Genomic DNA, 11,322 nt, shown 5'->3' with positions numbered 1-11,322 from the left:
GAGGGGCGGGGTCTGGAGGATGCCGTTGGGAGAGGCGGAGCCAAGGAGGTCACAGAGGTTTCGTGCGTGTGGGCCCCGGAGTTTCCCCAGCGGAGAAGACACCAGACTCCCAAGGCTCAAAAACTCATCTTTATTGGGAAGACTCAGAACAAACAACCTTTACCCCCCACCTTCAAGCTCGGGGGAGGAAAGCTGAGGATCTGCACCTTTCTCCCATATGTACACTCCAGAATCCGCCTGGAGAAGGTGCCCCCACTCGTGGGGACTGAGGCAGCTTTACAAGCTGGTGCATGGGAGCCAAGCCCCTTTTCCTCTCCGGACTCCGTTTTCTCATTTGTAAAATGGGCTCAGGGGAAACCGGTGCTGCGGAGCTTCTCACCAGCGCTGAAGATGTCCCATTCAGAAGGATGAGGAGTTTGGAAGACCGACCAAGGGCGGCCCAAGGGGATGGAGGTGCTGGACCTCCTGGCTGGGTTTGCACGGCCCCTTTCACCTCCCTCCCTCCCCACCTAGCGCCTCTCCTCCAGCGCCTCGGGGCTACGTAGCCTCGGGCCCCGGAGACAGGAGGCCTCCCCCAAAGCCCACCTCCCGGTACTGGTTGGGGAACATGTTGCTGCCCACAAGGCTGGCCGTTCCCCCGTCCCCGGGACCTGGGGCCTGGTATGAGTCCAGCGTCATTGGCTCGGGGCCGGAAGGATCTCCAACCGCGGGCCCTGCAGCCCCATTGCCCGTGACAGCGCTGACGAGTGGCGGCGCAGGGGGCAGCATGTCCAGCATGGTGAAAAGTGTGGGGGCCGTGGCGTCATCGTAGGCAAAGCCGTCGTCCAGAAGGTCCGGCCCACCGGGGGGCTCCAGGCCGGGGAGGGACACGGTGCCAGGAAAGAAGTCTGTGTCCGGCAGCAGGGCTGACGGCGGGAGGAACGGGCCTGCAGGAATGAATAGTTAAAAGAAGTAGGATGCCTTTAGCGGCAACTTCAGGGGCTAACTCCAACACGCAGTAACTCCAGTGCCCTGACAGTACTAAATGCATTAGCACTGTGGCCTCCTTTAATCCCAAGGAGAACCCCAGGATAGGAACTATCACCATTCTCCTCTAATGAGCAAACCGAGGCAAAATAATTCAGTCACACATAGCTGGCCAGCCGTAGCACCGGGGTTCCAACCATGCTCCAGCAGGGTTGGGAAGTTTTTCCAAAAAATGAAGTTGAAGAGGCTCTAAAGTCCCTCCTCCTCCAAATTATAGAGACCACCCCAAAAATGAAATCCCCACACACAGGAGACCCAAACGAGAAGTCACCAGGCCCCAAACTGGAAGGTAAAATTATGTGGAGGTGTTAAATTATATAGAGGAGAGTCTTTCTCTGAGACAAGACAAACCTCACCAGCAAAGGCGTCTTATCTCAGGAGATAAGGAGATGGAAACTATGAGTTGAAAACGGCAGAGGCGTGCTTGGGTCTCTGATGATCCTGACAGCCTCTAAAGCATCCCAGGACTATCTACTTCTGTTTACCTGAGAGAAGTAAAAGTCTAGCCTGTTGAAGCCCCTGTTAATCTGGGGGGTTTGTTATGAATGCAGCTAAACATGACCATAACAAACGCAGGTGGCGTTCTGGTCTGTCAAGTTCCTAAGATCTCCTGAGCACTAACTCTGTGCCAGTCACTATGCTAACTAACTCTGTGATACGACCTCACTAAATTCTAAAAAGGACCCTACGAGGTAAGGTTTCCATCTGAGAGATGAGATCCCAACGAGATCCCACAGTGGCTAAATTCAGGCCTCAGAATCCAAACTCAGTCTAATTCCAGAGGTCGTGCTCCTAACCATTATGCTATCACGCCAGAGCAGCTTTGTCCCAAGGATTGGGGAGGGGGGCCTTTAGGCACTGGAAAGTTGGGGTGATGGAGGAGGTAGATGAATGACAGATGGCTAATGAGGAGAGGCTTTGGGAATAGGGGATGGAAGGCTGGCAAAGCGGGCTAGGATTGGTGGTTGCTATGGGTGGGGCTCTGAGCAGTGGTTACCAGGGGCAGTGAGTAGGGGGAACAACAGGTGATCCCTGAAACCTCCAGGGTGGGACTGGCTGGAGTGGTCCAGGCTCAGCAGACTCTGAGCGGTTGGCTGTCGGAGGTCAGTGGGAGAGCTGGGCGCCCTGGGGTAGCTGGGTTCTTAGGGGGAGTGTTCTTACAGCCAGTGGTCTGTCGGTGGGGAGGCTTCTGATCGCAGCCAGATAGGGCTGCAGTTCCCAGGAAGTGGAGGCTGGCGTGTGAGTTGAGATGAAGGAACGGGGAGAACAGACCAGAGGGTGTTTGGGCTAGAGACAGGCTCTGGATTAAGGTTGGCTGGCTCTGACAACCCGTCCCGTTTATCTACCATCCACTCCCTGCTACCTGCTCTACGTAGTGTTTCTTTTTTTTTTTTTTTTAATTTTTTTTTTTTAAGATTTTATTTATTTATCTGACAGAGAGAGAGATCACAAGCAGGCAGAGAGGCAGGCAGAGAGAGAGGAGGAAGCAGGCTCCCCGCAGAGCAGAGAACCCGATGCGGGGCTCGATCCCAGGACCCTGAGATCACGACCTGAGCCGAAGGCAGAGGCTTTAACCCACTGAGCCACCCAGGGGCCCCTCTACGTAGTGTTTCATCACTCATCTGTACGGCTGCCCGGGTGCAGCTCCCTGCTCCACCGCACATGCGGCGACCTCAGCTGAGAAACTTCACCTTTCTGGGCCTCAGTTTCTTCACCAGTAACATGGGGGGGGGGGTGTGATACAATTTCGATTCAACGAGTAGACCTATATAAGGCACTTATGTGCCAGTGATATGGTGTCTGTAAAAATAAATGCATTAAAATCTGAAAGGCCAATGAGGGAGGTCTATGGTGAAACTTTTCAGGGGAGCTGCCGAGGCTCGGAGAGGTGGAGCAGCTTGGTGGGGGTCACACAGCCACTGAACAGCCCGGCAGAGATCAGAGCCTCCTGATGGTATCCAGAGCTGTTCTTCTTTCTACTTCATGCTGCTGCCTGAGATGTCAGTTCCTGGCCTTCGGGGAGCTTTTGGGGAGCTCCCGAAGAGGCCAGGAGCAGGGCTGCAGCTCACACCCATCCCACTTCAGAGAGCAGGAGCTTGCCCTCGGTGGGGACCCACCTGTGCCGTGACCCACCTGAGCTGGGGTTGGGCAGGAAGTGATCCAGGAAGGCTGGCTTTTTCTTCCGCCGTTTGCTCTCGATGCCATGGGGGTCTGAGGGAAGGCAGAGATGAGGACCCCTGGACCCTCACGGCCCTTCCTCCCCAGCCTAGGGCTTAGCCATCCCCTCCCAGGAACCAGAAGATGGGTGTGGAAAGGGGCAGAGGAGACACACCCGAGCTCTTCAGCTCCCCGAGGACATCAGGTATCCCCCGTTTCCGCTTCTTGTCCACGCCATAACTGTCTGTTCAGGAGATAACAGGGGCAAAGTTATCCATCAACAATAATTTAATAATTAAGACCTAATTATAGAGACTACTTAGGAAGTCATTGAGCAGTTCTAGTTCTTGGCCAACTAATGCAAATAGATATCCACATCTTAATCAGAATGCAACCCAAATCCACTTCCGTGTTGTTCCTGGGACACTGCAGCATGATCCTGCCTCAGGACCTTTGCACTTGCTATTCCAGCAGCTTGAAACCCTATTTCCAAACTCCCACTACTTCCCCTGGAGAACTGCTTAGTCAACCCCACATTCTCAGCTCAATCGTCCCCTCCTCCAGGAAGCCCTCCCTAACCTCAAAGCCTGGGTCAAATGCCCCCTCTGAGCAATCTGAGTCCCCTGAGCAATTCCATCCCCACTACGGGACTGTGAGACTTACGACTGTGGGGCTGGGGCCATCTTGGGTCACTGAGTGTCCCTAGAACCACCCAGTACAGGGTCGGGCATGAGCAGGCATGCTGAGGGAAGAAATAATCAAATACTCCCCAAATGCCATCAGATAGGTACTATTACTTCCACTTTGTGCAAGAGGAGACTGAGGTTCAGGGAGAGACCAAGGACACACAAGCAGTAAGAGAGGGAGCCAGGAACCGAACCCCAGTCTGTGCAGTCACGAGGCTGTGTTTTACTTCTGCCTCTTCCTCTGTCCCCTCTAGGCCAAAGACCTGGTCTCTGGGCAGCAGGTCACCCTGGATTGCTGTGGTTACCATGGTCCCGAGGCAGGTACGTGAAGGGCAGAGGCTCACTGCAGACCCCATCAGTAAGCCGCTGCAGGAAGACGTTCACGGTCACAGGCTCAACGATTTCCAGGTCCTCATAGGGTGGTGTCTTGAACACAATGGCGATCTGGCGGTGCACATCGGCCTGGGAGAAGTCAGCCCGGCCTTCCCAGGAGGCCCTGCTAAACACCACCGATATATCCTCTGGCGGGAAAGTGGGGACATCAGCTGAGCCAGGACGCTGGCCCACCAGACCCCCAACTCAGTCAGCCTCCCCCCAAATCAATATTGATATTCTCTTAAACAAACAAACAAACAAAATATATATATATATATATATATATATATATATGAAGTTTAAATACTTTTGGTTCTAAGAGAGCTCCATGCCCAACACGGGGCTTGAACTACTCCAAAATCAAAACTTGCACATTCTACCTACTGAAACAGCAAGGCACCCCCAATGTTGATATTCTTAACACTAAAACTAATCAGAGGGGCACCTGGGTGGCTCAGTTGGTTAAGCATCTGACTCTTGGTTTTGGCTCAGGTCATAATCTCAGGGTCATGAGATGGAGCTCCCCATTGGGCTCCGTGCCCAGCAGGGAGTCTCCTTAGAATTTTCTCCCTTTCCCTCTGCCCCTCCCCAACTCAAGCGCATGTGTGCATGTGCTCTCTCTAAAATAAATATTTTTTAAGATTTTATTTATTTTATTTTAGAGAGAGAGAAAGAATGTGTGCACATGGGCGCCTGGGTGACTCAGTGGGTTAAGCCTCTGCCTTCGGCTCAGGTCATGATTTCAGGGTCCTGGGATCGAGCCCCACGTCTGGCTCTCTGCTCAGCGGGGAGCTGCTTCCCCCTCTCTCTGCCTGCCTCTATCTACTTGTGATCTCTCTCTGTATCAAATAAATAAATAAAATCTTAAAAAAAAAAAATGTGTGCGCCAAGCAGGGGGAGGGGCAGAGGGACAGGAAGAGAACCTCAAGCAGACTGCCCCCTGGGCACGAAGCCCAGTGGGGGCTCCCTCTCATGACCTTGGGATCATGACCTGGGCTGAAACCAAGAGTCATATGCTTAAGCTACGGAGCCACTCAAGTGCCCCTCTAAAATAAATAAATCTTTAAAAAAAAATAAATAAAACTAATCATAGCAGCGGCTAACCTCTTGTTGAGCACCCACTGTGTGCCAGTCGCTAAGTATTTTATATAGTTTTATATATTATCTCTCAAACCTTTTACCTGAGAGTAAAGGTCACGTTACTGAGAGGCAGGTCAAGTTAATATCCTCACTACGTCAGATGTTCCCCACCATCGGATTTAGTGATTCACTAAGGGAACTCATGGGACTCAGCATATAGTCATACTCATGCTATGATTTACTTTGGCAAAAAGATACTAGCAACCTCAGTAAAGGAAGGGATGCCTGCATGAGCTTCCAAGAGTCCTCTCCCCATGGAGTCACAGAGAACACGCTAATCCCCGGCCCCTCAGTAACAAACTATGACCACACACGGGAAATGCTAGCTATCAGGGAAGCTCACTGGAGACTCAGTTCCCAGAGTTTTTATTGGCGGCTGATTATATAGGCACTCTCTGCCTGGCATATATCAAAATTTCAGGCTTCCAGAAGCAGAGCCGGTGTTCAGCACAAACCACGTTGCCCATACAAACAGTTTAAGCACCGTCAGTCCCTCTCATCAGTCAGGGAATAGTGGGAGTCCTCTCAAAATCCAAGTTCTCAAAAGCCAGCCAAGAGTCAACCTTGTAAGCAGGCCTTTCAAAGGATAACAGTCTCAGACCTGCTATATTAACTCTTTGACACGCCCATTTTAAACATGCAGAAACTGAGGCGTGGAAGAGGAAAGAGACTTACCCAAGGTCACACAGCTGGTAGCAGAATAGTCAGGATGCAGTATGCTATTCTGCCTGTTATTTCTTTTTCTTGTCTTATTGCACTGCCTCTCATCACACTAATTTCATCTACAGAGGCTGTATATATATCACACATACACAGATTGCCTCTAAGTCACACAACAATCTTATGGGAAAAAGTACCTTTAGGAAACCCATTATATAGAGGACGAAGCAAAGGCACAGAGATGTAAAGGCACTTGTCCAAGGTCACAAAGCCAATATGTGGTGGAGCCAAGATGGGAATCCAGGTGGACTAGAGCTCCTCGCCACCAGCTCGTAAGGGCTTGGGGAACTTACCTAATATCTCTGTGCCTAGTTTCCTCACCTAAAAAGAAACAAAATCAGCATACCTACCTCACAGGCTTGCTAGGAGGATTAACGGAATCACTCCGAGTAAAGATGCTCAGCCCACATTAAGTATGATTGCTTTTACTAGGATTATGCAAAGTCCTAGCTTTAGGCTTGGCGCTCAGAAATTCTCAGTATATGCTAATTCTTTGCAGTGTAGTTCTTGGGTAAGTGAGATCTTGTCTCATCCTAACACCAACTCATAAAGGGATAAGGAAACAGAGGCTCGGGGTGGTGATGTCACCAGCCTGAGGCCAGCCAGTGAACAAAGGATGGAACGGGACTCACAGCTGCCTCTGGTTATTCACACACACGTGGAACAGTTTCCCTGCCGTCGCCCCAGCTCCCAGGATACTAACAATCTTCTTGGCATTCCTCAGATCTTGGCTGAAATATCACCTCCTCTGGGAAGCCTTCCAAGATGCCCAGCCCCTACCTCATCCTCCTACTGTTTTAGTGTTTCTGTCCAGTCTTCGTGCTCAGTCTTCTTCCCTCTCAGCAGAACTCACACTTATAATTCATGTTTCTTTCCCTACCGCCGCCCCCCACACTAAACTGGGAGCCCTGTGAGAGCAGAGCCCGGGACCGTCTCTGTCATCACCGTGTCGCAGCACTGCCTAACACAAGGGCCCAGCACAGAGGAACCACTCACCCTCCATGTGCTCACTCACTCAAAATTTTATAAGAATCTCTCTCCCACTCCTGGGCATATATCCAAGAGGACTGAAGACAGGTGTTCAAACAAAAACTTACACATGAACGTGCAAATGTTCATAGCAACACTTCATGACAGCCAAAAGATGGAAACCACCCAAATGTCCACCAACTTAAGAATGGATAAACAAATCCAAAATCCATACGATGGAGTATCATCCCGCCATAAAAAGGAATGAAGCACTGATCCGTACTACCACGTGAAAGAAGCCAGCCACACAGGGCCACCTAGTGTAGGATTCCATTTACATGAAATGCCCAGAAGAGGCAAATCCGCAGGCAAAAACAGATCAGTGGTTGCCAGGGGCTAGAGGAGGGAAGATTGTGGCGTGACTGCTTATACAGCAGAATGGGGTTCGGGGTTTCTCTCTGGGATGATGAAAACATTCTGGAACTGGGAAGTTAGCTGTGCTACAACACTGCGAGTGTACTAAATGCCATTGAATTATTGAATTTTACACTTTAAAACTTTTTTTTTTTTAATTTTTAAAGAGTGGAACTTGTGGCCTCCCCCAAAAAATGAACAAGTAAAAACATTTTTTCTCTGTAAAAAAATGTTTTTTTCCCTGAGAACTTCACGGGTGCTTGACCTTGGACTGAGTAGTTTGGGGGACACAATGGCTCCCAAGACAGTCCTGCCCTATACAAGCCAGTGGGGGGAGACAGATGTTAACTATAGAATCACAGAGCATGAGAAAGGATGGGAAGGAATTCCTGAAGCTGAGACAGGTTCTCCCACTCTGCTCCCCTCTTGTCCCATCGCCCTTGCCATGGCCTCCAACGATGAGACCTGCTACCACCCCAGGGCCTATGCACTTGCTGTCCCCTCCGTGGCATCCCCTGACAGTGGTCTTCTCTGGCCCCACTGGGTAAAATTGTGCCCACAACCCCCCCAACCATTCTTCCCTATCCCCTTCCTCAGAATTATTTTTCTCCAAATACTACTTTTCTCCATCTTCCTGAAGCTTTTTCAACTCTCTTTCTCTTTTATTTTTCCTCCCAGAAGAATGATTAGGAGCACAGACCACCTGCATTCAAATTCCGTTTCTTCCTGCCTAGCTGTGTGACCTGGTGCAGGTTACTTAACCTTTCTGTGCCTTGGTTTCGTCCTCTCTAAAAGAGAGGTAATAATTGGATCTACCTTATAGAACGGTTAGGCAATCATACGAGCTAACGAGTGAGGTGTAGAAAGTGCTTATAACAGAGCTTGGCACACGGGAAAAGGAAGAGACATGTTAGATCTCTTAGGTTAGATCATTAGGTGGTGACATTATTCATAACAGAGTCACAGGATAAAAAATGGAAAGGATACAGAAAAGATATATACAGTAAGAGGCAAAGCTCTCTCCAGCCCAGCAATGCTGTGTGCACCTACTGTCGGCTTTTTAGTTTTGCCAGCACTGGGCTTGAACGCACAACCCTGCGATCAAGACCTGAGCTGCGATCAAGAGTCAGACTGAGGGGCGCCTGGGTGGCTCAGTGGTTTAAGCTGCTGCCTTCAGCTCAGGTCATGATCTCAGGGTCCTGGGATCGAGTCCCCCATCGGGCTCTCTGCTCAGCAGGGAGCCTGCTTCCCTCTCACTCTCTCTGCCTGCCTCTCTGCCTACTTATGATCTCTGTCAAATAAATAAAAATCTTAAAAAAAAAAAAAAGAATTTATTTACAGGGCTCCAAGATTTTAAGGTCAGGGTCCCGGGAGCTGGTGGTAGGAAGCACAGCCTGGCACCCAGCATGTCCAGCACACACAGCTCTGCATCTTTGTCCATGAACCAGTGAGTGAGCAGCTCCGTGAGTGAATGAACCGATGCGCTGTTTGCAGTCTGACTCCAAAACCAGAGTACTGGACCCTTCCACTGCACCGTCCCTGTTAACCAGCTCCGCCTCATGCTCCCACCTCCGGGCTTCCTGGCTCCCCCATGCAGGGCAAGCCACTCGATGGTATTCCGCCCACACACTGTCCCAGGTCCCTCACCTTTCTGCACCTTGTCACACAGCAGGTAGAGCTCCTCGCCACCCGTGCACGGCCCACTCTCCTTGTTGATTCGGCAAATCCGTAGTTCTGACGTGTTTGTGGACTCTGCAAGCGCCAGAGTTAGTGGTATATAAGAAAGGACGAGAATTCAGTCATCAAACCCTCAGCGGGTACTCCATGGGTGCCCACCGGGTGCCATGCAGAGATGAGAAATGGAGAAGCCAGGGGGTAGGGGCGTCTGATCCTCCTGGGACCCGGTCCGGGGAGAAAAAGAAGATGCTCAGACAGACGGGTTGATGGACAGTCGCGAGTCCTCCAGGCTGAGGGCCCAAAGGGAGGCTATCAGCCCTCAGAGGAGAGTTGGTGGGGTCAGGGGTCAAGACCATTCGTAGACGAGGATTAATGGCCTGAAATTCGTAGTGGAGACTCGTGGTTTTCAACCGTCTAGCAATCCCAGACCATCTTCTGTCAACAGCCCCTTTCCTAGAAGTTCCCTTCTAGGAAACCGCCTCCCCGTCCCATTTCAGTCCTGGGGACTGGATAGGGAGGAACCCACTCCCTAGCTCAGCAGTGATCATGTGCCCCAAACCTGGTCAATTAGAGCAATGCCTCCACCTGACCAAAGCTGATTGGTCACAGAGGAGCACATAACCCAAACCAGGCCAATGAGAAACAGCCCTGAGACTCCAGCCAAAAATACTGGATAAAGGAAGCTCTCTTTGGGCATGGGGGAGAGGTTCCAAGCTGGTAGGATATAAGCCTCGAGCTGCATACAGTCTTTTTGTCCCCACCATGGATGGGCTGTGCCAAAATGACTCTAACTTGAAGGAAGTATAGCTGAAAGATGGAAAGAGATCCTTAATGACGTCATTGAGCACCTAGATACAGCCAAACCTGAAGCACTTTACTACCTCAGACCTTTTAAGTTAATGGAACAAACAAACTGTTTTTTTTTCTTCCTTCAGCTCTTTTGAATTGGAATTCTGTCATTTGCACCCATAAAAGCCTTGACTGGATTAATTTCTCTTCCCATTTTGATACTTGTGGCAGTCACTGTAGGTGCTAAAATCTAACAGCCATTCCCAATCTCCACTTTCATACCCATATCCCTCTGAAGAAGATGGAAACCCTAAATATTTTCTTTCCCAGACTCCCTTGCAACTAGGGGCCACCATGAGACCAAGTTCTGGCCAATGAGGCATAAGCAGAAGTCTACTGGGGGAAAGGGGAGATTCTGGGGAATACATTATGTTCTGTATAAAAAAGAAAATTATTACTACTCATGTTGCCTCTTCCCTAGGCTTGCCTAGTATAGTGGTACATGTTGTGCACTCTACAATACGAGAAGGCCCCGTTTCCATACACCACCTAATAAATGCTGACCACTGGACTTGGGCAGTGTACAGCCTGCACCCCATACAGCCTGTTTGTCCATGCCATCATATGTGGGCCTTTTCAGGACCTGTGGCCAACAATAACCCTGACAGGCCCCGCACCCTAGACTCACTCTTGTCATAGACAGGCTCGGAGAGCACGGGGTCCATGCGGCGCATCTGTCCTTGCTGGTCCCTGTATGAGGCCTGGAAGCAGATCCTCACGACATTCATGTCTACCTCCTGATGGTTCTTCAGTGAGCCGGCTATAGGAGAGATATGGGGATGCTGAGGGTGGGGGAGGGAGACTCTGGCGGGGAGATGGCAGACAACGAAGGGAGGGAGCTGGGGAGATAGCGGATACCGGAGAAGGGAGAAGGGGGGGAAATGGGGTGGCAGAGGGCACAAGGGGGTTCAGGAGGACAGTCAGGCTGGTTCCAGGGCCTCACCATTGTAAGGGTCAATGCCCAGCTGAATCTTGCGCTCGATGGCGGCCTCAATCTCCTTCTTCCTCACACACTGGATGCCCAGATTGTTAAAGCTGAATGGGGAACGGGGAGGAATGGGTGAAGGGAGGCACTCATGAAGAGGCAGGTTTAGCCCTAACTCCAGCAGAGAGGCTGCCTCGGGGCTCACAGTCTCAGGGGCCCCAGCATTGGGAGGGGCCTGGGGTTTCAGTCTCTCAGGAGTGCTGGGAGTCTCGAGAGCACCTGGGGATGCCCCTCATCTTTACTGCACGAAAACATGGGGCCGCCTCCTTTAGAATGAGAAAGCAGCAAAGGAAACATCACTGCGATGCCAACTTTTAAAAAGCC

General features: G+C 50.8%; 1 protein-coding gene across 4 annotated transcripts in view; it reads right to left on the bottom strand.

Annotated features, from left to right (window-relative positions):
- Positions 1 to 116: 116 nt before the first annotated feature.
- The window catches only part of RELB (RELB proto-oncogene, NF-kB subunit), a 29,282-nt gene continuing 18,076 nt past the window's right edge, over positions 117 to 11,322 (bottom strand). For all 4 annotated transcript variants that reach the window (XM_045989018.1, XM_045989021.1, XM_045989019.1 and 1 more), the window contains 7 exons: positions 10,957 to 11,048; positions 10,642 to 10,773; positions 9,135 to 9,239; positions 4,175 to 4,390; positions 3,359 to 3,427; positions 3,160 to 3,237; positions 117 to 926 (listed from right to left, as the gene is read on the bottom strand). In XM_045989018.1, the coding sequence (XP_045844974.1) occupies positions 538 to 926; positions 3,160 to 3,237; positions 3,359 to 3,427; positions 4,175 to 4,390; positions 9,135 to 9,239; positions 10,642 to 10,773; positions 10,957 to 11,048 (1,081 nt within the window). In that variant the 3' untranslated portion in view covers positions 117 to 537. The remainder of the gene's footprint in view (positions 927 to 3,159; positions 3,238 to 3,358; positions 3,428 to 4,174; positions 4,391 to 9,134; positions 9,240 to 10,641; positions 10,774 to 10,956; positions 11,049 to 11,322) is intronic.

This window comes from Meles meles, chromosome 19 (genome assembly GCF_922984935.1).
Source record: "Meles meles chromosome 19, mMelMel3.1 paternal haplotype, whole genome shotgun sequence".
Classification (NCBI taxonomy): domain Eukaryota; kingdom Metazoa; phylum Chordata; class Mammalia; order Carnivora; family Mustelidae; genus Meles; species Meles meles.
The sequence above is the reverse complement of the archived record's forward strand: the minus strand, read 5'-3'. Positions and strand labels throughout refer to the sequence as shown.